We start from the raw sequence: 26543 nt of genomic DNA, 5'->3' as shown, positions 1-26543 counted from the left end.
GGCCAACAGGGGCACAGGTGGGGGCAGAGGGGAGCCCTGCAAATGGACACGACAGAGAAACTGACCTCCCCAAAAAGGGAAGGTTTTTATTACTTAAAAACAACAAGAAAAAGAGACAAACTCAGAACTGAACTTGGGGGGGGGTCCTGGGGTGACAGGCGGGGCAGGGTCTGGGATGGAGGGGTCATTGATAAACTGGGGGCAGGGGGGTTGCTGTAGAAAAGGGGAGCTGGGGTGGAATGAACAGGGGGGAAATCTGGGACTGGGGGGGATACACCCCATCTCTCTGCCAGGGGATTGGCGTTGCCCCCCAGCAGGGGTCCACGTCAGTCTGTCCATGCCTGGCCGTCAGTCCTGGGGGCTGCAGGCGTCCGGGGGCTCGTCCTGGTAGTGGGTGTACTTGCGGGCCGAGCCGTGGGCGCGGTGGGCTGGGTACCGGGCCCGGTTCCGGTCCAGCTTGCGCAGGGCGGCACAGGGCAGGTCCACCCGGCACTGCTGGGCCAGCGACACCAGGTAGAGCAGCACGTCGCTCAGCTCCTCCGCCAGCGCCGCCCGCTCGCCCGGCGCCCACCCCGGCAGCCCCGCCCGCGCCTCCGGCTCCGCCCGCCACTGGCTGCGGGGAGAGAGATGCACAGCGGGGTCACGAGCGGCCGGGGCGCCGGGACAGACAGACACGGGGCAGGGGGGCGCCGGGACACGGAGACGCAGACACACGGGGCAGGGGGGCGCCGGGACACCCCGCACCCACCACTTGTGCCCAGAGTTGAATCGGCCATGTCAGCTGCAGCCACGAGGTGGCGACATTGTTCAAACCTCCCCCCCCCCCGCAGTGTCACAAGTTCTTGGGGCTCAGCCTCCCCCTGCCCCCAGGCTGTGGGGGGGGGGGGAAGGAGCCAGGGCAGGTCCATCCCTCCATCTCTCCCCAGGTCGCTCCCGAGGGTTGCAAACCATCACCCCCCCCCCCAATACTCACAAGAGCTCGGCCACTTCCCCCACTTCGCCCACCAGCGCCAGGAGCAGGTTTCGGGGCTGGTGGAACTGGCCCCACCCCCGCTCGGCCACGAACTCGGCCTGGAGCCGCCGGCTGGACAAAGAGAAACGGGGGTCGGGGTTAGAAAAGTGCGCAGGTCGGGAGTGGGGGTCAGGGCTGGGCTGGGGGGGGCCGGCTTGTGCTGGCAGGGGGGCTGCGGATTGGGAGTGAGGGGCACCAGCAGAGCTGGGGGGGGGCAGGGCTAGCGGGGGGCTGCGGGTCAGGAGTGAGGAGCACTGGTAGGGCCGGGGGGGCAGGGCTGGGCTGGCAGGGGCTGCAGGTCAGGAGGGAGGGGCACCGGCAGAGCTTGAGGGGGGCGCAGGGGTAACTCACATGTCCTCCAGGGAGGGGTCAGCGCTGAATGTAAATTCCCCTGGGGTCCCCCCCTCTGCTCCCTGGTCTCCAGCTTCTGAGATCTTGACAGCAGACTGCGCCCCCTGCAGGAGCCGGAGGGAATCACACGGTGACCCCACAACCCCAATTTCACTGGGCCCTGCCACCGAACATCCCCCACGCCAGCATCTGGGACCCCCAGACACACAGTGGAAGGTCAGCATTTGGGGTTAGTGCACCAGTGACCTGGGGCAGAGCTGGGTGGGGGCAGGGCTGGGCTAGCAGGGGGCTGCAGGTCGGGAGTGAGGGGCACCGGCAGAGCTGAGGGTAGGGGGAGCGCCAGAGGGTTCTGGTGGCCAGCCCACCTCCTCCCACAGCCCAGCTGGCCCCACATCTGGAGAAACACCCCCAAACTGCACCCCCCACACGCCTGGCTTATGGGAGCCCCCCCCCCGTCCAACCAAAGCAAGTCGCTCGAAAGCGGCCCCCCCAGGAGAGGACAACAACCCCCTTCTGCTACCGTGCTGAGCGCGCCCCCCCCCCCGCACTGCGGTGTGCGTGGGGGGAAAGACCAGGAGCTGGGCGAACACCCGGCTCGGCCCCGAGAGGCGCTTCCAGCTTCGTCCCACCCACCCCCGACTGCAATTCCCTCCCCTCCCCGTGCATCCCCCCCTCCAGGCTGCAATTCCCTCCCCCGTGCACCCCCCGAGGCTGCAATTCCCTCCCCTCCCCCCCGTGCATCCCCCCCTCCAGGCTGCAATTCCCTCCCCTCCCCCCCGTGCATCCCCCCCCAGGCTGCAATTCCCTCCCGTGCACCCCCCACCCCCGAGGCTGCAATTCCCTCCCCTCCCCCCGTGCACCCCCCTCCAGGCTGCAATTCCCTCCCCCCCGTGCACCCCCCGCACCTGGCCGCCCTCGCTGTACTCCCCGGCCATGTCTCCCTCGAGCCCCGGTACCACGCCTCCCCGCGCTCCTCCAGCCAATCAGAGCAGGAGCCTGCCCGGGCCGGCCCATGGGCTCGCCCGATTGCGCGGCGCAGCCAATCAGAGGGTCCGAGGCAATGAGAGGGGGGCGCGCGGGGAACGAGGTTGTCCCGAGCATGCGCAGTGACGTGCCCGAAGCGGCTGCCCGGCCTTTCCCCGCGCGTCTCGTGCCCGCGCTGTGCAGGTGGCCCGTGGGGGGTGGGGCAGGAGCCATTCAACAGGCTGCAACCCGAGCCTAGCATGGGAGCCCCCTACAGCCGGGGGGCCCCCACCCCATTGCCAGCCCCTCCCCCCAGTCCTGCCCCTCGCACCCCTATTGCCAGCCCCTCCCCCCAGCCCTGCCCCCTGCACCCCCATTGCCAGCCCCTCCCCCAGTCACCCCCTGCACCCCCATTGCCAGCCCCTCCCCTAGCCATCCGCCGCACCCCCATTCCCAGTGCGTCCCCCCAGCCCTGCCCCCACCCCCCCATTATCAGTGTGTGTCCTCAGTTGCACCCCCCATGCCCCCGCACCTCAGTGCCAACGCCTCCCCCCAGCCATGCCCCCACACCTGCACCTCTCCCCAGCCGGGCCCCCCTGCACCCCCGTTACCTGCATCTCCCCCCAGCCCTGCCCCCTGCACCTCCAGTGCTGGCACCTCCCTCTCAAGTCGTGCCGCCCCCCCAGGCTGTGCGAGCTGCACACCCCCGGGCTGTGCCTCCCTCAGTGTGCCGGAGAGCCCCTGGTCGGTGCCTGCACAGAGCCGGGGGCGGGACGCGGAGTCTCCCCCCATTCCTGCCACGGGGGCTTAGCCTGGCCGCAGGGCCCTGCGGGAAAGGCCCTGGCACCCCGTGCTGCCCCAGCAGACATTGCCGGAGCGGGGGAGCCTCATCCCGCCCCGCCCCAGCCCTGTGCCCCCTGCGCCAGCCTGCACCAGCCCACTCTGCTGCGGCTCTGCACTAGTGGGGTGGGGGGGCCCAGGGCAGCTGGAGGTGGGGAGGGGAGCGATGTGGGGAGGGGAGCCTGGGGAGGCAGTGGAGGGCTAGGGGATGATGCAGTGGCCAGTGGGGGCCAGGAGCAATGGGGGGGGAGAGCGGAGTCCAGGGAGGCAGGAGGGGGCCAGCGGGGGCCAGGGCACCATTTCCCCTAAGGCTGATCCAGGCTTTGGGGGCGGCCGCCGCCCTGGGTGTTGCTGGAGGGTGCCCTAGCCGTCCCCAGGAAGCTGAGCGTGGCTGTGATGGCGAGGGGGGGGGCCTGCCATGGTGCCCCCGCCATCAGCAGCACCCCTGGCCTGCGGCACTGCTGAGCAGCTGGTGATCGCGCGGCCCCCCAGTGGGGAGCACCCCAGGATGTTTCCAGCTCTCATATAACCCAGCCATGTGTGTGCAGCTGCACGGAGTGGGGGGCTGTCGGGACCCCAGAGACGCCCAGGCCCAGGGAGCTAGCAGGTCCTAGCCATGCTTTTGTGGGGAGGGGGGGGTGTTTGTGTACTTGCATAGCCGGAGTTTGTTGTGTGCCATCCCTCTGGCAGCTCACACCCAGGGCTGAGCCAGCCAGGTTTCGGGAGCGGGGCAATGTTAGAAACAAGTCATCTTAGCCCAGCCAGGTCCCACGCGCGGCTCTCCGTCCCCTGCTGGGAGGGCTGCGTTTGGGGCCGACGCGGAGGATTTGGGAACGGAGCTGACGCATCAGCAGCCGGAGAAGCCAGGTGCATCCAGTGTATGTTCTGTCCCCGGGAGGCAGACGCCGGGCCTGTTCCTCGTGGTTCAAACCGGTTGCGATTTTGCAGTGCCGAAGGCGTGCGAGCCACTGACGTCACTGCGCAGTGCGCACGAGGAGGCCCGTGTGTTTCCGCAGTGGGGGAACAGGCCCGAGACGCTGTCAGAGAGCGGTGCGCGGACATGACTGTGCGCCACGGTGCACAAGTGCCGTTTCCGCCTTGGGGTTTGGTCTGGGTGACGGTGGCAAAAGTGGCAGGTCTGGGTAAAGCACCAGGGTTGATTTTCTGCCCGTGAGCTTGCTTTTAAAAGGAATTCAGAGCTCTCTCAAGTACTCTTTCCACGGCTTTCCACGACTCTCAATGTTTTGTGGGCACTCGGTGTTTCTTTCCTAATACACTGGATGACCAGGTGTCCTGATTTTATAGGGACAGTCCTGATTTTTGGGTCTTTTTCTTATATAGGCACCTATTACCCCCCACCCCCGTCCCGATTTTTTACACTTGCTGTCTGGTCACCCTAGATGACCTACTCTGCAGTGGAAGGGAATAATAAAGAAATACTCAGATCTTCCTTCAGGGTTTTACATCCGCTAGCCCAGAAACTCTGCTTGTAGAACCCTTTCTAAGCTGTCCAGAAAACACAGACATGGGGGCTGGGTCCTCTCCGCTCCAGAAAGTTGCTTTTTCTCAAGTGTCAAAGGTACTGGGTTGATATTGCCAAAGCAGCTTGTCACAGCTAAAGGGTCACTTCTGATTTCGGGAGTAATCAACGCCACGGACGTAAGGGCTGTGACACTGTGTACCTCGACGTAGCCCCCCGGTCCCCCCACTGTGAGATGCTGATGAGATGTTTGGTACAACGCCTGCCTTGTGAGGGGTCTTTTTAAAACTCTTGATCGGTTGCACGTTAATACCCTGTTGGATTGTTTGTTAGTCTCTAAGGTGCCCCAAGTACTCCTTTTCTTTCTGTTGGATTGTGTGTGCTGTCGTTGGATGGGAAGTCATGAACGCAGTAGAACCGCAGATTAGGAACTCACCAGCCAACCGCACGCACCTCATTTGGAACAGGAAGCACGCAATCGGGCAGCGGCAGAAACCCCTCCCTGCCCCCGCCGCACAAAACCCCCAACACAGTACAGTACTATGTTCAACGCCATAAATAAAGGGAAAGCTGCATTTTTCTTCTGCATGGTAAAGTTTCCAAGCTGTAGAAGTCAATGATCAGTTGTAAACTTTTGAAGGGACAAACCCGAATGTTTTGTTCAGAGTTCGGAACATTTCAGAGGCAGGAACAACCTCCCTTCCCTAGGCCCTGGGGGTTTGTAACTCTGAGGCTCTACAGTTGCAACAAAGGAGCAGGGTTGGCTGGCCAGACGGGCGTGGATGGCCCATCAAAAAGTTATCCACTCTCCCTGAGGCCCCTTAGAGAAAGGACAGGTGAAAGGCTGCTGGGTTGGGAGGGGTTAGGGGTCCCATACTCCAGGTTGCACCCTGGGGACCCCCTCACAAAGATAACACATGCTTTGTGAACCCAAACAAGAGTGCTCTACTAACCTTGTGCTTAACACCTCAAGTGTCTCCACTGCCCATTCTCCAGTGAGATAATTACCCTGCCACGAGCACTTACACTGTGCACCCCGCAATAGATGTCTGATGCACCCAAAGATTTAGGGTCCCCATGGCTGAGGACCTTCACAAAAGCTCCAAAGTTCCTTTGTGCTTTATAAATGTTTGTCATGCCTGTGATCATCGTGACCCTGAAACGTGTGTGTTATATGTGTTGCTTTATTTCAGCTTCTTCAGCATTTCAGAAAACGGATTTTTCCAAAAAGGCTGTACAAGGCCAAAACCTCCCTGTAATAAACATCACTATGGCGGGTAAGGAGCGGGGTTCTTTATATGTTCTGTTATTTTCTCAACAGTGTCTTCAAACTCCCCTGCTTGTGAAATTCACATTCCTGCCTGGAGTGACTCTGACTTCACTTGATTAAAATCTTATAGGCGATCTCATGATTTCAAATGCAATTCGATTTCCATGGATCAAAGGTGGCCAGACTTTGTAAGCCACAAATACTTCAAACTTAGGCACGTAGCTCAAGTTGACTTCTGTCACTCTTGTGATTGGCCTATGAATGCTGCGTTGTTGAGTTGGGTTTACCCTGCTTATACGTCCGCAATTTCCATGTCATACCTACCGTCACGGGCACTTATCCAAAGCCTGGTGCTAGTAAACCTGGATTTTAACAAACCCTTCCTGGTGTTCACTGACCCCTCAGATGCGGGGCTGGGTGCGGTGCTGATGCAAACTGATACTAAGTGGGAGCGATGCCCCATTGCGTGCCTGAGCAAGAAGCTGCTGCCCCGGGAGCAGCAGTTCGTCACACCGACTAAATAAAGTCCAATTGTTATATGGCTAGATACTGCATGTTTGCCATTATGTAAATGTTAACAGTGTGAAATGTTTTCTTCTGTGAACAATACTCAGGGAAATCCTTTGAAGAAAAAATCGCCCGGGTGTTGGCATTAAAGAGGAGAAACACATATCCTGAAGGAATGAATAAAGCTGGCAGACTTAATCTGCGTTGATTTGCTGCCAACTTTTCTCTGGAAGGCAAGCAAGACTTCTTTTTGTGTCATATAGACACAGAATACAATGGACTTTTCAGCATGTAACTTATGGTCCCCATGCCCCAATGCTGGGTTTGTTTGGAGTGTTCACCTGACTGTCACCGGGACCACGGTTAGGATCCTGGGTTTTCTTTGCATTGCCCAGAACATCTCCTGTGCTACACCCGTCGGCGCCGTAACAAACGTGTGTCAGTTACACGGCAAAGGAGTATAAATTATTAATACGACCAGACAAACCCTATCATTTAGCTTTATTTCTCAAGTACATGATCCAATGTATCCACAAACAACAACCCGTAGACATTCACCGACCAATGATTTCTAGTTTAAAAAACCATTTCAACAGCTAATTAGAACCAGATATTGAAATCTTCCCCCCCCCCACTTTGTACTCAAGCCATGACGAACCACACAGTGTTCAGATATAACAAGGAGTCCGATGGCACCTTAAAGACTAACCTCGTTTTTGTGGATACAGATTAACACGGTTACCCCATGATAGTGTTCAGATATCTTTGATATGCATATGCCTTATAATTGAGGCTAAGATTTTGTCACGCGTATTTATAGTAAAAGTCACGGACAGGTCACGGGCAATAAAGAAAAATTCCTGGAAGCCCGTGAGCTGTCCCTGACTTTTACTAAAAGTATGCACGACAAAATTGGGAGCTGTGGGGTCTCCACACCACTCCTGGGGGCCCGGCTGGGAGCTGTGGGGCATCCCCCCCGCCTGTGGCTCCCAGCTGCGGGGTGCCCCAGCCACCCACAGCGGCTTCAAGCTCCCGGGGGCTTGAGTCACAGAGGTCTTTGGAAGTCATGGATTCCGTGACCGAATCATAGCCCTATGAACCAGTGACTTTGAAAATATCTGATAATTGCTTATCTCATCATCAGTTTCCCCCTCTTCTCCGATCAGCAGACGGGACGCTTTTCCGTACTGGCAAAGGAAGAAAGGTTGTCGTCGTGCCCACCAGGAAGCAAGCCCTACAACTCTTCAAACAGCATCGTGGCAGTCCCCGGCGCGGACACCAAGGAATCTTTAAAACGAGAACCGCGATGACCACACGATACTATTGGCCTGGGATGAGGAAGGACATCGTCGAGTGGGTCTGTAACGAAACCAAACCCGGCCACACGTCCCTGACCGTGGCAGGGCCGATTTGAACTGTGCCGTGCAAAGCACGTGGTTCCCGCATATGGCGTGAAAATGTAAACGTCTTTCCCATGCGATCGTATTTTCGTACAAGAACTTTAATGTTGTTGTGTGGTTCCATCCAAACTAGGTGGAGCGATGTGTGAAGTGCCAGAAGGGGAGAAAGGACGTAACTCTGCACACCCCTGTGGAAAGCAAAATGGACACCCCCGGGGAAAGCAAAAAGGTGAATTTTGGCATCAGAGGCATCTCCTGTGTATCTTCTGAAATGTCTTTTACAGCCACATTGGTCAGAATTTGCGACCTCTGGAGGATGGCACACGGGGTCCCCTTGCCTGGCACTGGGATGTGGCCCCTTTGGGGCGGGTGGCTGGGCACATGCGCGGACCCCTCGCCTGGCACTGGGACAAGGCCCCTCTGGGCGGGGGAAGCTGTTTATACTCTGTGTGAAGTGCATCCTAGGTGTTTTCTCAGCCCCCCGCCTTCCCCCGGCCAGCCCCACCTCCTGGCCAGCCCCTCCCACACCCCAGCTCCTTCCACACCGGGAAGCATGTCCTGTTCCAGATCTCTGTCCAGCTGCCCCTTGTTCCCGGACTCCACCGAGTGGCGGTGGCAGGTAAGATCCCTCCCACTCAGGGGGTCCCCGGCCCCCCAATCCCAGGCCTGGGAGCTCGGGGTCTGTGGCAGTGGAGTGGGAGTTGCTCTGCCCTGTGTGTTTGCTCTGGGTCAGATTGGGATGGCCTGGACTTTGCCTTGTGCTGGGGGAGGGGGGTTTGGTGCACACAGGCCGGGGGCAGAGCGGGAGACGCAGACAGGACCCTGGGGTAGGGGGAGCTGGGAGTGAACCCCTTCTCTGTCTTCCCTTGTCAAATGGGGGCGAGGGGACCCAGGGGAAAAGGAGGAGCATGGGGTGCTGTGGGGAGGGGCGCTGGCTGTGGGGGGAGCTCTTGGCTATTCCAGCCCCAGCCTCTTCCAACAGGGAGCACTGTGGAGAGCAGGGTGGGACCGCTGGTTTTGTGGGGAGCTCCCAGCTACTCCAGCCTCGGCCTCTCCCAGCAGGGGGCGCTGTGGGGAGGGGGTGGGGCACTGGCTGTGGGGGGAGCTCCCAGCTGCTCCAGCCCAGCCTCTCCCAGCAGGGTTGCACTGGCTCTGGGCACAGTTCCCCTCTTCCTCCACTCGGTGGCGCCATAAAGATGCCCCGTCTTGTAGGAGCAGTGTACGCTCTGGTATATCTTCTCCACAATGCCTCTATGGTTTCCCGTTGCAGTCCGACGCCATGACCTCCCGCCGAGATCTATCTCACCTCCTCCCGCCCCCCCACTTGCGCCAGCTGGTCCGGGACTGGCTCCAAGAGGATGCCCCGGCCTTCGACCCCGCTGGCTGCGCAGTGGGGGAACGCCCGGAGCACGCTGTGCTCCTCTGCAAGTCTCCCGGGGTATTGGCTGGCTGCCCCTTCTTTGACGCCGTCTTTAACGAGCTGGGCTGCACCGTGGAGTGGTTCCAGCCTGAGGGGGCCTGGCTGGAGCCCGTGGCCCGCGTGGCCGAAGTCCGCGGCAAAGCCCGCCACCTGTTGCTCGGGGAGAGGACTGCTCTGAATTGCCTGGGACGGTGCAGCGGGGTGGCCACGGCTACGGGACGGGCCTGCCGGCTGGCGCGGGACGCCGGCTGGCACGGGCAAGTGGCCGGGACGAGGAAGACCACGCCGGGTTTCAGGCTGGCCGAGAAGTATGCCCTGCTGGTGGGGGGAGCTTCGGGCCACCGCTACGGCTTGGGCAGTCTCGTCATGCTGAAGGATAACCACGTCTGGGCTGCGGGAGGAATTGCTCAGGTAAGGGGGTGGGCCTGGAAGTACTGCGGGGGCGGGGGAGTGTCTCCTACCCGGATGCCAGGGTTGCATTACCCCTCCCAGTCTCTGGGAGCGCGGTGGTGCCCCCGAGGGGAGCCATCTCAGTTGCCTGGATTCCATCCCTATCTCTGGGATTACTGGGGGGGGCAGGGGAGTGTCTCCTACCCGGACACCTGGGTCCCATTCCCTGCCCAAACTCTCTCTCCGCCTCTAGGCTGTCCAGGAAGCCCAGCGGGTGGCTGGCTTTCATCTGAAGCTGGAGGTGGAGTGTCGTTCGCTGGAAGAGGCCCTGGAAGCTGCAGAGGCCGGATCTGACATCGTCATGCTGGATAACTTCTCCCCGCAGGTACCAGGGTGTTTGGGGGCTACCAGGTGGGGTGGGGGGACTCCCAGCCCCCTCCCTTATAACCCTGCCCCTTGTTCCTCTAGGACTTGCATCCCGCCGCCAGCGCGCTGAAAGCCGCCCACCCCCGGGTGATGGTGGAAGCCAGTGGTGGGATCTCGGAGGAGAATATCTCCCAGTTCTTCGGCCCGTGTATAGACATCCTTTCTCTGGGATGCCTCACGCAGTCGGCCCGAGCCGTGGATTTTTCCCTCAAAATCTGTCGGGAGACGCCGGTCCAGAGAGATTTTGCCTTCTAAGACCAGAAGCCCCAATTTTCAGGGCAGAGTGTGAAATTTTAGTGCAGTGAAATCATGGATCAGGGAATTTCACAGATTAACAGATAAAATTATCTAGTTTCGTGCACGTATAGTATGCTGTCTGATTTTCTCACCTTGAATCTTTTCCTAAGAACCATCAGACACTACATTTCCTGAACGGGGAGTGAAATTTTAAGCTCTGTAAACTCATGTGGTGGGGAGTTCCACTGGCTACTGGTTAAAATCATCTTCCTACTGAAATGTGCTACCTCAATTTGCCCAATATAATTCTGTCCTAAAATGTATCGCATGCTAAATTTTCTAAGCCATGTGTGAAATTTTAACTCAACGAAATGGTGTGTCAGGGAGTTCTAGAGGTTAATTGATACATTTATTTCATATGTTCCCTCTAAGATGTGCTATCTTGATTCATGCACTTTAATTTTGCCCTAAGAGCCATCACATACTAAATTTTCTAAAGCCACATGTGCAGTTTTTGCTTCCTAAAATCATGTGGCAGAGTGTTCCACAGCTTAATGTCTAAAATCATCTCATATCTTTCCCCTGAAACGTGCTGTCTTGATTTTACATTTTTGAATTGCTCCTAAGAACCATCAGATCCCAAATTTCCTGAGCCGTGTGTGAAATTGTAACTCCATGAAATCATGTGGTGGGGTGTTCAATAGGTTAACAGATAAGAGTATCTAATTTCTTCATTCCAAAACCTGCTGTGACACCCTGACCTGACTGAAATTATAGGAAAACAACCACAGACTTCGGTGGGGCCAGGATTTCAACTACTGCCACTTCATTAGCCCATCTTGATCCCTATCTAAACAGCCACTGTGCCCCACTCCAGAAGCAGTCACAACACGACAGACTAGGACACCGAGAGAGTTAAAAACAGGTTTCCTCATCTTTATTGGAATATTTTTTTCTCAATTCTTGACACGGGTCCTCATCAGTTTCTTAAGACTCTGGCTGCAGGGTGGGGAAGGAGAAGGTTGTGGGGTCCCAGCTCCCCACCCCAAAATCACAATAAATAAGACTGGCGTCTGCAGTTTGGGGGTCCAAAACTGAAGCTGATTTGGCGTCATGTGGGGGAGATGCCCCCAACCTGGGGGGTGTGGGTGGATGGGACCCCACAGCGCCAGCCCCCTGCATGAGGAGGGCAGGGCAATTTGGGTAGGCCTGATGGATTTACTCCCCTTCTTTGTCTTCACCGTGTGTAATGACGTAGCAGATGTTCTTGTAGTCCACGTTGCCGGCCACATCTGGAGGAAAAGCTGCCCACATGTTCTTGATCTGGGGTGGGGACAGGTGCAAAAGGGGAGTTAAAATTAGGGTGACCCCCACCCCCAAAGCTAGGGTTTGTGCCCCTCCATCCCAGACACCTCCCCCCACTGCTGCTGCGGGAAGGATCAGGTTGGATGGGATGATCTGGGGGGTGATGGGTTAGATTGGGAGGATGGGGTTTGTATTGGGGTTCAGGGGGTCACCCCCGAATTTCTCACCTCTTCTGGGGTGAATCTGTCACACTGGGTGGTCAGAAGTTCTTCCAGGCTGCGAGGGGGGAAGAGAGAGAGTGGCGATCAGACACCCCAAATTCTGGGGAGACACCCCGATTTCTTAATCCTGGCGTACTCCCCTACCACCACCCCACACCCTGGGGAGAGCGCCCTCTGCTGGGGAGACCCCTTCCTCCCTGCGCGCTCTCAGGGCTGGGATCACCCCTAGCGCTCACTGCCCTGGGGAGACCCCCACACCCACCCCTAGTGCCCCTGCTGGGGACAGGGATACTCACAACTTCTTCTTGATAGTGCCTTTGGCATCGCTGTCCAGGACCTTGAACGCCCCCATGATCACGTCCTCGGGGTCAGCACCTGGGGGGCGGAGAGGATGAGTTGGGGGGCTGGGGCATAGCAATGGGGGGGGGATGGGATGTACCAATAGGGGAGAGGCTAAGGGGGGATGGGATGGGGCAGTAATGGGACATACCAATGGGGATGGGATGGGAGGTACCAATGCATAGCAGGTTGGGGGAGCATGATGGGAAGTACCAGTGGGTAGTGGGTGGAATGGGATGTACCAATGGGGTTGTGATGGGGGGATAGATGTACCAATGGGTAACAGGGAGCAGGATGGGGATGTGATGGAGGGTGGGGGGTGGAAGTTAGGGGGAGGAAACGGGGATGTACCAAAGTTGGGGGAGGAGGATGGGGGGAGATAGGGATGTACCAAGGGGGTAGATGGGAATATACCCAGGGACAGTGGGATGGGGAGGTACCAAAGGGGAGCAGGATGAGGGGAGATGGGAATGTACCAAGGGGAAACAGGATGGGGGCATACCAAAGGGGAGTGTGATGGGGGGAGAGGGGGATGTACCAAGCGGGATGGGGGGGTCACTCACCCTTGAGCTTCTCCCCAAACATGGTGAGGAAGACGGTGAAGTTGATGGGGCCGCTGGCTTCCTTAATCATGGCGTCCAGCTCCTCGTTCTTCACGTTCAGGCGCCCTGCCGAGGGGGGGAAAGGGTTATAAAGTGCGGGGGGGAATCCCATTCCCCCTCCTGGAACAGGTCCTCCCTTCCCAGATAGACCCCACCCCCCTTGGATTGGCCCCTCCCACCCCAGAGAAGCCCCTCCCACTCCGGTCTGGCCCCCCCCCTTTACCCATGGCAGCGAATGTGTCTCTCAGGTCTTCCTTGTCGATGATGCCATCTCTGTTCTGGTCAATGACAGTGAAGGCCTAAGTGGGAGAGGAGCAAAGGATCATGGGAATGGAGAGATGCCAAGGGCCGTAGGGCTCTCTGCAGCCCGGCCTCCCCCCGCTGCCCCCCCGCCTTGCAGCTGTCCCCCGAGACATCTGTCACCCAGCCCCCGTTCCTGACTCCTTGGGGACAGAAGGAACGCCAGGAATCTGGGAACGCCAGGAATCCTCGTCTGGCGGCGTGCCCCCGGCCCCGTGCCCCCGGGAGCTGCCGATGCAGCCCCCCTCCCGTGGGGGACAGGTGCTGCATGCCGGAGGAGCTGACGAGCTCTCCAGAGACGGCGGGGAGGGAAGCTACTGACCCCCAGCCCCCCCACTGCTTTTGCTCCATCCCTCCCTCTATCCCCCTCCCCCGGTAGCCAAGCCCCCACAGCGTAGACGGAGACGCCCCATTGGCACCCCTCCCCTCCCAAATTCCACGTCTCCAGGGATTTCCTTGTAAGGCGCCTCCAACCCAACTGCAGATGTCGCGTCTCCACCCACCCGTCTCCAAAATAGACACCCGGCCCTTGGGATCCGGGGAAGGAACCGACCCTGTCCGTGCTGGGAGGGATGGGAGCTGGGGAGACAGCCGCACCCAGGGAGAAGGACGCAGTGGGGTGGCGTCTCTCTCTGTCGGATCGAGCGAGGTGGGGTCATTTCAGGGGGACGAGGAGGACTTGGGGAGACAGCACCCCGGACCCCACCCTAGAGCATCAAGGTTTGGTGGGACGATCCCGCCCCCTGGAGACAGGGGGAATAGACTGGAGGGGCCAATCTTCCCCCTGCCCTTCATCCACCCGACCTCCTCCTCCTCACCTCTTTGAACTCCTGGATTTGGGTTTGGTCAAACATAGAGAAGACATTGGAGCTGCCCTCGGCTGCCTTCCTCTTCGCCTTCTTGGGTGCCTGTTTTTTTGGGAGCGAGGGAGTGGAGGGGAAGAAAAGCAGACAGGCCGTGGCATGCAAAGGTTAATTCCATGAGCCACCATGCCCCCACCCCAGATCTGAGCCCCGAACATAGGCCTGGTGCCCCATAACATCCTCCTCCTCCCTGTCTGTGATCAGCGGGTGCAGAGCCCAAGAGATGGGATGGGGGGGGACTGGGGAAGCTCTTGGGGTGAACCTAGAGAACTGGCGGTTATTGGGGGTGTTTTTGGGAGCTAGTGAGCAACTTGGGGTGCAGTGTGCAATATTGGGGGGCTACAAGGAACTTGGGTGCAGGGGAGATATGGGTGGAATTGTGGTGCATAGGGGGATGTTGAGAGGTGTATGGGAGTGATTGGAGGGGCATGAGAATTACTGGGATGTGCATGGGCATTAGTGGGGATATTGGGGTGCACAGCAGTTATTGGGGAGTATATTGGATTTAGTGGGGGAAATAGGGTGCATACAAGTTACTGGGGTACATGGGAGTTAGTGGGGGAAATGGGGGTGCAAGGGGAAACACCTGTTAAGCAATGCAAGTGAGGGGCCTCAGCTGTGTTAGGGGCAGTTATGCGATGGGGTGTCTATTGGTGAGAGGGTAACAGTCCCCCAATGGATAATAGGGATATCCCAGTTTTTTCCCTTGGAGGAGCTGGCCCAACATCAAAAGTGGGGTGTTTTTGCCCAGGCTAGAAGGAGATGTTTCGGCTCCCCAAGATTTTAGCCCAAGGGACACAGATTCTGCTGCCTCCCCCACCCCACTCCCAATACACAAGGGATTAATTTTTGGCTCTGTTTTCCTCTCCCATCCCCAGTGGGGCCATCATGGCTCAGTTGGGTGTTGGGACCCAGATGACCCCACAGTCTCAGCGACGGGAGGGTGGTGGAAGGGGACAGAGATCCGGTGGAGAGGGGGCCCAAGCACCATCTGCCTGTGCATCAGACTCCATCTCTCCCCCCTCCACGCCCAGAGCACCCTGATGGCATGGGGAAATCGCAGGGGAACGGACCCACTGGGGAGAAGGGACCCGGAGAGAAGTGACCCCCAAAACCTGCAGGAGAGTAGGACATGCCTGAGCCATCTTAGCGGGATGCCTGGAGATGGACAGGTGCAGGTGGGAGGGGGTATGTAGAGATGGATGGATAGATGCGTGGGGGGGGGGTAGATAGATGACTGGGATGGCTAGATAGGGGGTGTATGGGTCTAAAGAGAGAGAGGAGTGGGGGGGATGGATCTAGAGAGATAGAGGGGTGTATGTGGGGATGGATAGATGGATGGATGAGAGGGGTATATGGGGATAGATTAGATAGAGGGGGTGTATGGGGATAGATAGATTAGATAGATAGAGGAGGTGTATAGACAGATAGATAGATGGGGTGTAGGGGGGCAGATAGATCGATCCATAGATAGATAGATAGAAGTGTGTACGGGGGATCGATAGGTAGATAGATGGGGTGTATGGGGATAGGTAGGTAGGTAGGGGCTGTGCGTGGGGATAGATACATCGATTGATCCCCTGGTCATCTCTCTCCACACTATAGGTTTCCACAGGCGGGTCCGAGTGTCCCCAAGCTGCGGCGTGTGTGGCGGGGGGGTCTTTGTTCAATTCCCTGGGGTCCGTCCGTCTGCCCGGGTCCGTCTCACTTACCATCTCCTCTCCGCACGCGGGTGCAGCTGTTGGAAGGTCTGTGCTGGTGGGGAAGCTGGGCAGGCTGGGGAGTGCTGCCAATCCCCCTGGGGTTATATAGCACTCCTGGGGGGTGCCGGGGGGGGTGACGTGCCAAGGGCTAACTATAGCAGCATCTTCAAGTTTGGCTTGGAGGAGCCCAGGGCTTGAAATAGATCCCAGCCGGGCCGCTCCTTTCTTGGAGAAAGGAGACAGGAGAGGTGGGATCCCTCCAGTCTGCTTGGCCCCCAGGCTGCCCCACATGAACCTCCCCATAGGGTCCCCCCCGACCCCATGTATTGCCCCAACATAGAACCTGGCTCAGTCGATCCAGGTTTTGCCCCATTCACCTCCTCTGCTGCCCCACGTGTGTCACCCCAATACTGAGCCCCATCTGCTCCCCAATGTCACCCCCACTATGGGTCCTCCCTCTTTTGCATCATCTGCTGCCCCCCTGTGTGTCACATCTTTATGAGTGTCCCTCTCTTGTCCCATCTGCTTCTCCCCCATGTGTCACCCCAATATGGATCCCCCTAAAAGATCCAGATCTCATGCTCCTGCCCCATCTCCCCCTCCCCCCTATGTGGACCTTGCAGCTCTGTGCCTCCATATGTGGCACCCCAATATGGGCCCGTCTACAAGGTTCAGATCCCCCCATTCCCCTGAGGGACTTCTCTGCTGCCCCCACCTGCCATGTGTGGGCCATCCCTCTGTGAGTCCCCCCTATAATATTCAGTTATTGCTCCAACTCATCACACACGCACCCTGTCTCCTCCCTCCATGTGTCTCCCCAATAGTGGTCCCCACTGAAAGGATCAGTTCCCCCACTCTCCATGTGTCGCCCCCATACAGGTTCCCCTACAAGATCCAAGTCCCCTATTCCTGAACCCTGAGTCTCTCCTGTTGCTCTCATTTGTGTCACCCCAATAAGGGTCCCCACTATGGGGTCACCCTATCTCACCCCACTGATTGGCCTCTGTGTCCTGGGGCAGGGACTCTGTGGGACTATCCTGTGTGTGCCATTTCCCTCTGTCTGTCCCTCTCCCCGTTTCTGGCTATCTGGGCATCCCTGAGAAAGTTTCCTTCTCAAGACGGGCAGCACCAGCTGTCTCCTCAGAGCCACCGAGAAGTTGGCAGCCCTCACGCCACTCAGCCCAGCCTGGGGTGGCCCTCCCCACCCCCAGGGCACACCGATCCCTGGTTAGGGGCCAGCCTCGTGCCCCGCACCCAACACACACTGGGATCTACCACCTGCCCCAATGTGCCAAGGGCTGGCACCGGGAAGGGGGAAAACCGGGTTGGATAAGCCAAGGGATCGCTCCTGGAAGACAAACCAGGCGAGATGGGGCAAGTTGACGGGGAGGGGAATCTTGTGCATAAGCTCCTCCCACAATCCAGAGTCCAAACTCTGTCCAAACAGGCTCCAAATGATGCAATGGCCATCCTTAGGGCCCAGAGTGAACACACATGCAGGTGAGGGTGGGGGGCAGCCCTGTGTAATGGTTATAAACAGGAAACAGCGTCAGCTTTTTCGGGCTCGCTGTCCCACCCCACTCCCCTCCCAGAGAACCCAGGATACCTGACTCCCAGCCCTCGTGTATGAAGACGAGATGGGAAGAAGCTGGGGGGGGGGCGGGAGGGAAAGCGGGGGGTCCTTCGAGTCTTGATCCACACGCAGAAGTGTCCAGGGGGAGGAGGGGCCGGCCCAGCCCTCCAGCGCAGGGTAACCCCATCCCCAGGGGCTCCTGTAGGCCCTGCTGAGTCAACCCCGCCCCCCCCCGCCCCAGCAGGTGCGGGGCTGTTTCCAGCCCCCCCTTCTGCCACCCCCATGGGTGACCCCCCCAGAGGGACCTGCCATTTCACCCCATGTGACTCCAGTTCCCCCCATGGACAGCACGTGCCAGGAAAACCTGGGACCTCTCCCCTCCCCCAAGCTAGGCAGAGAACCCAGGAGTCCGGGCTCCCAGCCCCCACTCCCCTCTCAAAGCTGGGAGAGAACCCAGGAGTCCGGGCTCTCAGCCCCCCCCCAGCCCCCACTCCCCTCCCAAAGCTGGGAGAGAACCCAGGAGTCCGGGCTCTCAGCCCCCCCCCAGCTCCCACTCCCCTCCCAGAGCTGGGAGAGAACCCAGGAGTCCGGGCTCTCAGCCCCCCCCCAGCCCCCACTCCCCTCCCAGAGCTGGGAGAGAACCCAGGAGTCCGGGCTCCCAGCCCCCACTCCCCTCCCAGAGCTGGGAGAGAACCCAGGAGTCCGGGCTCCCAGCCCCCACTCCCCTCCCAGAGCTGGGAGAGAACCCAGGAGTCCGGGCTCCTAGCCCCCCACTCCCCTCCCAGAGCTGGGAGAGAACCCAGGAGTCCGGGCTCCCGCACGAGCTGGACTAGCACCACTTGACGAAACTCCCAGAATCCTTTTCAAGGCGGCCAACCCCCGCCTCCCTTCCCATTGGCTGCCGCTTCCGCCAGCCCTCCTCTCCTATTGGCTGAGATAACCGCCAATCAACCGCCCAACTGTCACCAACGGCCCCGCCCCCTTGGCGGAGTGCGCCCCATTCTGAGCCTCCTGGAAGCGGCCCGCTCTTGGGTGTCCATTTGTCGAGGAGCCTGCCACTACCCCCCTAAGTCCGCGCTCATTGGCCCGAGGAGTCGCCGGTCAGTTTTATTGGCCAACAGACAAGGGGCTCAGGCCGCCCGTGCCTGCTGGAGCTGTCCCCAATACTGATTGGTCGAGCTGCGACGCCCTTCTTGACGCTAATTGGCTAACCTAACGCCGGTCCTCCTGGGATTGGCTGGAATGTCGCGTTAGATCCGCCCCTTCCTCTCACAAGCCCGCCCCCCGTCTCTGTGTTGATTGGTTTAACTCCACGTTCCGATTGGGCGGCTGGGGCAATACCTCTGCTCTGATTGGCCACATCCCCACTGGTCCCGCCCCATCGCCCAAGCCCTTTTCTCACCCGCCCTCCCTCTTTGATCGCCATCTCCCCGATTGGCCGGAACCCCGACCTTCCTTGCCCTGACTGGCCTGGACCGGAGCCTCTCCCGCCCACTCGGAAACCGCCCTCCTCCCCTCTAATTGGCTGGCCCGGTTGCCCTCCCGGCCTGGGATTGGCCGCCATCCCACCTGGCACTGCTGGGCTGCGCGCGCAGCCTGGGGGTGGGGGCGCGCCCTGGCTTCTGGTTGCTGGATGCTCAGGCTGAGGCAGGGACCCAGCGAGGCTCCTGCCTCCGCCTCCCTCCCCCATCACTCTAGGCCAGGCTTCGGTGGGGGCAACTAGGCCGCCCCCCCAAGGGCCGGGGGGGGGAAGGAGGAGCCGGCTGTCGCCATGGAGATGGGGGCCGGCGACACCCCGTCGCCCCCGCCCCGGTACAACACCCCCCGCTCGGTGCTCTACACCGCCAAGATGAGCGCCATGGCGACGCCAGACCCCAGACCCCCGGCCACGGCGCCGTCAGCCTCGGCCAGGCCCGGGGGCAGCGGGGCAGCGGCTCTGACAGCGACGGGCAGCCCGGCGGCGTCTCCGGCGGCATCTCCGGGCAGCGTGGCGGCGTCTCCAGGCAACCGGCCGACGTCTCCGGCAGCTCCAGGCCGCGGGGCGGCATCTCTAGGCAATGCGACGGCGTCACCGGGCAGCGTGGCGGTGGCAATCGGCAGTGTGGCGGCGGTGACGAGCAGCGGGGTGGCGTGTCCGGCGCTGACGGACAACGTCGCCGATCCGGTGGCGTCTCCTGTGGCAACAGCACCCGTAGCCACCAAGGCGGCTGCCACAGGGATGGTTTCCGTGGAAACGACGCAGATGGCAGGGGTCGACGTGGTGGCGGGTCCCACGGAAACCATCACCGCAGCAGTCTCTCCCACGCCGTCTTCCGCCACGGAAACTGCAGCCCCGCACACCCCGGTTAAGCCCCTCCCGGCGCCCTTCCCCTCGCCGGCCATGGTGGTGGTGGCGCCCAGCCTGGTGGTGCTGGAGAACAGCTCCCGCACTGCGACAGAAGGGCCCACAGGCCTGGGTTCCACCGCCTCCCAGGACATGGGGTCGCAGTCCAGCCTGGGTCCTGGAATCCCACCTCCCAGGCCCCCGCTGGCTCCAGACACCCTGAGTTACCTGGATTCAGTCAGCCTCATGTCAGGCACCTTGGAGTCCCTGAGTGGCCCCGGCTTCCTGGACGACGTCAGCTCCCTGGGCTCGGACTCGGAGATCAATGGCTTGGCCTACCGGAGAACAGACAAATATGGCTTCTTGGGGGGCAACCAGTACTCGGGGATGCCGTGAGTACCCGAGCCAGCCCCCTCACGTTTGCTCTTTCTTCTCTAGGGGGCGCTGGCTCTGGTCTGGTGCCAGGGCAGGGGTGGGAAATGGGACCCAGGCCTTTCCCCTCTAGGGGCGCCATCTCTGAGCTGGTCCCAGGGCACTGAAAGGGGCTGGGGTGGGGAATGGACCCGGGGCCTTTTCCCTCTAGGGGGCACCAGCTCCCATCTGTTCCCAGTGTCAGACAGCCATTCCCCGCTGCCCCCCAGTCACTGTCCCCAGCAGGAAGCAAGTGTGGTGGGTCTTAGCCCAGATTTGTGCAGGGCCCGCAGATGCTGCCCAGCCCAGCCCTGGCAGCCTCAGCAGAGAGGCCGAGAGCTGTGGAGTGCCTGGAGCAGGGATCTTCCCTGCTCTCCCGACCCACAGCCTCCCCGCTCAGCCCCATGCTGCCTCCCAGGAATATCACCTTGGGGGAGCCATGCCTGGAGTCTACTTAGTCCTGTTTTCTGTCCCTGGGAGTCTCTGTCCCTCCATCCCCCTCCCAGGCTGAAACAAAACTCCTAGCAAACTTGAGATCACTTCCCCACCCGGCCCCCTGTCTTCCCTCACCCCCCACAAACTAGCCCTGGTCGGAGTCAGGGGGCAGGGGCCGAACCCGCTCGTCACATGGGTGGCTTGACTGAAGCAGGTGTCTTTCCACCCTGGGTGGGGTCTATCCCATCCCTGGGGCTCAGGGTCTCCCCCCCCGCCATGCAGCTGAGGATCTAGCTGAGACTAGGCCGTGGGGGAAGTGACTTGGGTGTGAGGGGGCTGGGCCGTGGGGGGAGACAGACCCTCCAGACACAGCTCTGCAGTGCGTGGGAGACGGTGTAGAAGGGGCTTCTCCCTGCCCCCATGCTCGTGCAAACACCCCCACTTCCCTTCCTGAGTTTCTCAATGAGGCAACCCCAGCCACCACTTCCTGTTTCCCCTCCCTGCTCTTCCTGTTTCTCTGCCCTCCCCCTGCCCATCCACTCCCTACCCTGGTCCTGTGGAGTCCGAGCTCAGTCTGGACCTCCTCCCCCCTGCATATACCCCCAAGGCCACCTCCATGGACAGTTCTGCCCTTGGCCTGTCTGTTGAGGCTGCTGGGGGCCTCATCATCACCCATGGTGGGGCGGGGGGGGGAATGGAGAGGCTGGGGACGCATTGGCTGAGACCCAACAGACTCATCACATGACAGGGCATCAGCTTGGGACGGCTTCCCCGTTTTTGATCTGGAGGGGAAAGGCTCCGTGTCCCTGTCCCCTTCCCCTTCCCCCTCCCCCTGAGCCAGCCAGTTCCCCAGCCTGGGGCAGGGTTGGAGCTGACGTCCCCCCGAGAGGGAAGGCCTTGTCTCCCCCTTCCTTTGGGCCTTCACACAGCTCTGGGAAGTCAGAGAGCAACGGAACAGGCAGGGGGGCTGCTCAGGAATAGGCAGCACGAGGTGTTCTGAAGTAGGAACTGAGAGCTCGTGTGCTGGTGCCGGGAGGCTGCTGCTGCGGGGCTGGAGGGGAGCCTCCCTGGCTCGATCGGATATAAAATCGTTTCGGACCCACTGTGTTTCCTTCTTCCTCCTGGGGGAATGGAAACCGGGCTGGTCTGTTTCACTTTGGACCTTGTTAATTTCACTTCCCTGTCAAACTCGCCCATCACATCCCTGGGATGGAGCTTTAGTAGAGCTGGGGCTGGGGGCAGGGCTGGGCTAGCAGGGGGCTGCGGGTCAGGAGTGAGGGGCACCGGCAGAGCTGAGGTGGGAGCTGAGGTGGGAGCTGAGGTCCCTATTATAATTACAAACATCCTAGATGGCTTGATAGGGCCCCAGTTCGCATTGCAGTCTGGGAGTCGACATACCCCAGTGGGGGTGGTCTGCTTCCTGCCCCCCCCATCCCCTCCCGTGCCCTCCTCTGGGTGGGGAAGCTCCCAGTGCCAGCAGCCCTGCTCCCCCCCCAGGACACTGCTGTGGGGAAGCTCACCCCGCTGGCAGTCCTCCCTTTGCTGTACCTGGCTGGTGGGGTGTGGCTGTTCCGTGTCTCTGATCCCCTCCCTCCCCACAGGGAGAGCGCCATCCCGGTGGACGTGGCACGGCAGCGGGAGCTCAAATGGCTCGATATGTTTTCCCACTGGGAAAAATGGTTGTCACGGCGATTCCAGAAGGTGAGTAGCTTCTGCAGCCCTGGCTGCTCCTGGCAGGGGTCGCTGTGGGGAGAGGGTGGGGTGCTGGCTGTAGGAAGAGCTCCCGGCGACTCCAGCCCCGTCCGCTCCCAGCAGGGGGTGCTGTGCTGTGCTGTGCTAACATGGCGGCTCCTGTTTGGGCAGGTGAAGCTGCGCTGTCGGAAGGGAATCCCCTCTTCTCTCCGTGCCAAAGCCTGGCAGTTGCTGTCGAACAGCAAGGAGCTCCTGGATCAGAACCCCAACAAATTTGAGGTGCGCGGCCTCCCCCTCGGGGGTGGTTCTGGGGGGTGGGGAGAGGCATTGGGGTGACGGGCAGCTGGGGCAGAGTCTCACCCCCTGTCCCTTGACTCCTAGGAGCTGGAGCGCCAGCCCGGGGACCCCAAGTGGCTGGATGTGATAGAAAAGGATCTGCACCGGCAGTTCCCCTTCCATGAGATGTTTGCCGCCAGGGGAGGCCATGGGTGAGTGACCGGGGTGGGGAGCCTCCACTGGACCAGAACCTCCTCGTCCCTTTTCTGAGCTGGATCAGAGCCGGTGCCCCCTAGAGGGGACAGGCCCCTCCGTGTGTCTAACCCTGTCCCTTTCCTGCCCACAGACAGCAGGATTTATACCGCATCCTAAAAGCCTACACTATTTACCGGCCCGACGAAGGGTACTGCCAGGCCCAGGCCCCCGTGGCTGCTGTCCTGCTGATGCACATGCCCGCGGAGGTAAGAGCAGCCCGCTAACGCCCCCTGTGGCTGAGCGAGAGCTCCCCCCCCTTCCTTTTGGGAAAGTCCCAGCGTCACGCCTCTCCTGATCTCTTGCTTCTTACATATTTGGCTGATTTTACCTCCGGGCACTGCTTGGATTTGGGGCTGGGAGCCAGGACTCCTGGGTTCTGTCCCAGCTCAGGGAGGTGAGTGAGTCTAGTGGTTAGAGCTTGGAGGCTGAGGTTCTATCCCCTTCTCTGGGCAATACCCCTCCCATCTGATATAGTGACCATGCATTTTGTCCATCTGTCCATGTCTCTTTTGCATGATTATGTTTTATGTGTCTGTGTTTTCTGGCTCCTGTTTCTTCCTCTGTCTCTCCCGCCTGAAGCATTGTCTGTTGCTCTGTCCATCCCAATCTGGTCAGTCTGTCCGTGGTGTGCATCATCTTTCCCTTGTTACACATGTTGGGGTTTCCCCCCGACCCCCCTTCCACCATTTCTGTGTTTTCTACTCTGGCTGTGGGTGTGCCCCGGGACTCTCTTAAGGCGTGTCTGCACTGCAAAAACCTCAGTGTGTGTTTTAACCCGCGGTAGCTAACTGGACTTAAAATAGCAGTAACACCTCAGCGGCTGTTTCAATCCGAGTTAGCTAATGTGGATTAGGAACATGGCTCTGTGTGTGTGGGTGTAGACATATCCTAAGTGCGTGCCTGGGTCTCCTCTCTGGGGAGTCTCTGAGACCTAGTCTACACCTAAAACTTGAAGTGACCTAGCTGTGTCACTCTGGGCTGGGAAAATCTCGCTCTGAGCACTGCAGTGAGGTCGACCTGTGCCCCAGGGTAGACGTGGCTTGGTCGACAGAAGGAGCTGGATTAACCACATGGAGGGGAGGAAACCCCTTCTGTCCATGTAGCACAGATGTGCCCTGGGGATGGATCCTTTCTCTCTAGTGTCTGTTGAGTCTCTTGGTGTCTAGATGTCTGTCTGTCTGATATGTCTCACTTCTCTCCGTTCTCGCAGCAAGCCTTCTGGTGCCTGGTGCAGATCTGTGAGAAGTACCTGCCAGGTTATTACAGCGCCGGACTGGTGAGTAGCACCCCCACTGGTGGAGCAGGGCAGGGCGGTCTCGGGGCTGGGGTCCACCTCCCCCTCTCTGGGAAGGGAATTCTGCTGAGTTATTATTGGTGGAGAGGGGTGTGTTGGTTTTGGGGGATGGGGACAGGGAGGAGCGTATGGGGAAGGAGGGGGGTTGATGGCAGGAGATGGGGAGACCTGTGGGGGAGAGCAGTGAGGAATGGGGGTGAAGGGGGAGTATTGGAAGAAGGGGGGACAAAGGAGGGTGTTTGGGGATGGGTGGGGCAGGTGGGGAATGGCAGAGTTGGGGAAGGGGCTGATGTGTTCCCGTCCCCTGGCAGGAAGCCATCCAGCTGGATGGAGAGATCTTCTTTGCCCTGCTGCGCCGGGCATCCCCCATGGCCTATCGGCACCTGAAGAAATACAAGATCGATCCCATCCTCTACATGACGGAGTGGTTCATGTGCATCTTCTCCCGCACCCTGCCCTGGAGTTCTGTGCTGCGTGTCTGGGATATGTTCTTCTGCGAGGGTGAGATGTCCCCCAGTTCCTTATGTCCGTCCTGCCCTCTGAATGAGTGTCACTGTCCAACACAATGCATCAGCCCAATTTAGTCCAACCCAGCCAATCAAACCAAACCAAACTTCCAACTCAGTCCATCGTCCCATCCCAATCCTCCCTCTGTCCATCCATCGTCCCATCCCAACTATCCATCCAACCAACCCACCCATTCTCCATCCATCTATCTGTCCAACCAACCCAACCCATTCCATATCCATTCATCCAACCAAACCAACCATCCATTATCCCATCTCAACCAGTCATCCATCCAACTGACCCATCCAACCCATTCTCCATCCATCTGACCCACCCAACCATTCATCGTCCCATCCCTTATCCCATCCCAGCCAGTCATCCATCCAGCTGACCCACCCATCCCATTCTCCATCTGTCCATCCATCCGTCTGACCAACCCAACCCATTCTCCATCCATCCGACCAACCCAACCATCCATTATCCCATCCCAACCAGTCATCCATCCAACTGACCCACCCAACGCATTCTCCATCCATCCGTCTGACCAACCAACCGTTCATCGTCCCATTCCTTATCCCATCCCAACCAGTCATCCATCCTGCTGACCCACCCATCCCATTCTCCATCTGTCCATCCATCCGTCTGACCAACCCAACCATCCGTTGTATCATCCCAACCCGCCATCCATCTATCCGACCAACCCAACCCATTCTCCATCCATCTGTCTGACCAACCCAACCATCCATTGTCTCATCCCAACCCGCCATCCATCTATCCGACTAACCCAACCCATTCTCCATCCATCCGACCAACCCAACCATCCACTATCCCATCCCAACCAGTCATCCATCCGTCTGACCCACCCAACCCATTCTCCATCCATCCGTCTGACCCACCCATCCATCCATCGTCCCATCCCTTATCCCATCCCAGCCAGTCATCCATCCAGCTGACCTACCCAACCCATTCTCCAACCATCTGTCTGACCCACCCAACCATTCATCGTCCCATCGCTTATCCCATCCCAACCAGTCATCCATCCAGCTGACCCACCCATCCCATTCTCCATCTGTCCATCCATCCGTCTGACCAACCCAACCCATTCTCCATCCATCTGTCTGACCAACCCAACCATCCGTTGTCTCATCCTAACCCGCCATCCATCCGTCTGACCAACCCAACCCATTCTCCATCCATCCGACCAACCCAACCATCCATTATCCCATCCCAACCAGTCATCCATCCAACTGACCCACCCAACCCATTCTCCATCCATCCGTCTGACCCACCCATGCATCCATCGTCCCATCCCTTATCCCATCCCAGCCAATCATCCATCCAGCTGACCCACCCAACCCATTCTCCATCCATCTGTCTTACCCACCCAACCATTCATCGTCCCATCCCTTATCCCATCCCAACCAGTCATCCATCCAGCTGACCCACCCATCCCATTCTCCATCTGTCCATCCATCCGTCTGACCAACCCAACCCATTCTCCATCCGTCTGACCAACCAGTCATCCATCCGTCTGACCCACCCAATCCATTCTCCATCCATCCGTCTGACCAACCCAACCCATTCTCCATCCATCCGTCTGACCAACCCAACCCATTCTCCATCCATCCGTCTGACCAACCCAACCCATTCTCCATCCGTCTGACCAACCAGTCATCCATCCAACTGACCCACCCAACCCATTCTCCATCCATCTGTCTGACCCACCCATCCCATTCTCCATCTTTCCATCCATCCGTCTGACCAACCCAACCCATTCTCCATCCATCCGACCAACCCAACCCATTCTCCATCCATCCGACCAACCCAACCATCCATTATCCCATCCCAACCAGTCATCCATCCAGCTGACCCACCCAACCCATTCATCGTCCCATCCCTTATCCCATCCCAACCAGTCATCCATCCAGCTGACCCACCCAACCCATTCTCCATCTCTCCATCCATCCGTCTGACCAACCCAACCCATTCTCCATCCGTCTGACCAACCCAACCCATTCTCCATCCATCCGACCAACCCAACCATCCATTATCCCATCCCAACCTGCCATCCATCTATCCGACCAACCCAAACCATTACCCAACCATCCATTATCCCGTCCCAACCAGTCATCCATCCAGCTGACCCAC

At 59.4% G+C, this 26543-nt stretch overlaps 4 protein-coding genes across 5 annotated transcripts in view; 2 read left to right on the top strand and 2 right to left on the bottom strand.

Annotated features, from left to right (window-relative positions):
* Positions 1–26543, top strand: part of TBC1D10B (TBC1 domain family member 10B) — a 39625-nt gene that overhangs the window by 6120 nt on the left and 6962 nt on the right. Inside the window, exons 2-12 of one of the 2 annotated variants that reach the window (XM_043517105.1) lie at positions 1062–1070; positions 8052–8061; positions 11089–11093; positions 18297–18306; positions 18956–19917; positions 21973–22072; positions 22235–22342; positions 22445–22551; positions 22686–22800; positions 23805–23870; positions 24200–24389. In XM_043517105.1, the coding sequence (XP_043373040.1) occupies positions 1062–1070; positions 8052–8061; positions 11089–11093; positions 18297–18306; positions 18956–19917; positions 21973–22072; positions 22235–22342; positions 22445–22551; positions 22686–22800; positions 23805–23870; positions 24200–24389 (1682 nt within the window). Of the gene's footprint in view, positions 1–1061; positions 1071–8051; positions 8062–11088; positions 11094–18296; positions 18307–18762; positions 19918–21972; positions 22073–22234; positions 22343–22444; positions 22552–22685; positions 22801–23804; positions 23871–24199; positions 24390–26543 lie in introns of those variants that run through there. The other variant, XM_038404741.2, reaches the window with a different exon arrangement.
* DCTPP1 (dCTP pyrophosphatase 1) lies at positions 67–2373 on the bottom strand. The gene is made up of 4 exons (XM_038404753.2): positions 2269–2373; positions 1364–1467; positions 974–1084; positions 67–613 (listed from the first exon to the last, which is right to left on the bottom strand). Exons 1-4 carry the CDS (start codon positions 2296–2298, stop codon positions 349–351), a joined length of 510 nt encoding a protein of 169 aa, XP_038260681.1. The 5' UTR covers positions 2299–2373; the 3' UTR covers positions 67–348.
* QPRT (quinolinate phosphoribosyltransferase) lies at positions 8327–10652 on the top strand. Its single transcript, XM_043517107.1, has 4 exons — positions 8327–8442; positions 9094–9654; positions 9887–10018; positions 10102–10652. The coding sequence occupies exons 1-4, from the start codon at positions 8377–8379 to the stop codon at positions 10312–10314; spliced, it is 972 nt and encodes a 323-aa protein (XP_043373042.1). The 5' UTR covers positions 8327–8376; the 3' UTR covers positions 10315–10652.
* MYLPF (myosin light chain, phosphorylatable, fast skeletal muscle) lies at positions 11208–16224 on the bottom strand. The gene is made up of 7 exons (XM_038404754.2): positions 15639–16224; positions 13882–13971; positions 12987–13062; positions 12725–12829; positions 12119–12197; positions 11829–11877; positions 11208–11619 (listed from the first exon to the last, which is right to left on the bottom strand). The coding sequence occupies exons 1-7, from the start codon at positions 15930–15932 to the stop codon at positions 11515–11517; spliced, it is 798 nt and encodes a 265-aa protein (XP_038260682.2). The 5' UTR covers positions 15933–16224; the 3' UTR covers positions 11208–11514.

The sequence above is a fragment of the Dermochelys coriacea genome, chromosome 6 (genome assembly GCF_009764565.3).
Source record: "Dermochelys coriacea isolate rDerCor1 chromosome 6, rDerCor1.pri.v4, whole genome shotgun sequence".
NCBI lineage: Eukaryota > Metazoa > Chordata > Testudines > Dermochelyidae > Dermochelys > Dermochelys coriacea.
The sequence above is the reverse complement of the archived record's forward strand: the minus strand, read 5'-3'. Positions and strand labels throughout refer to the sequence as shown.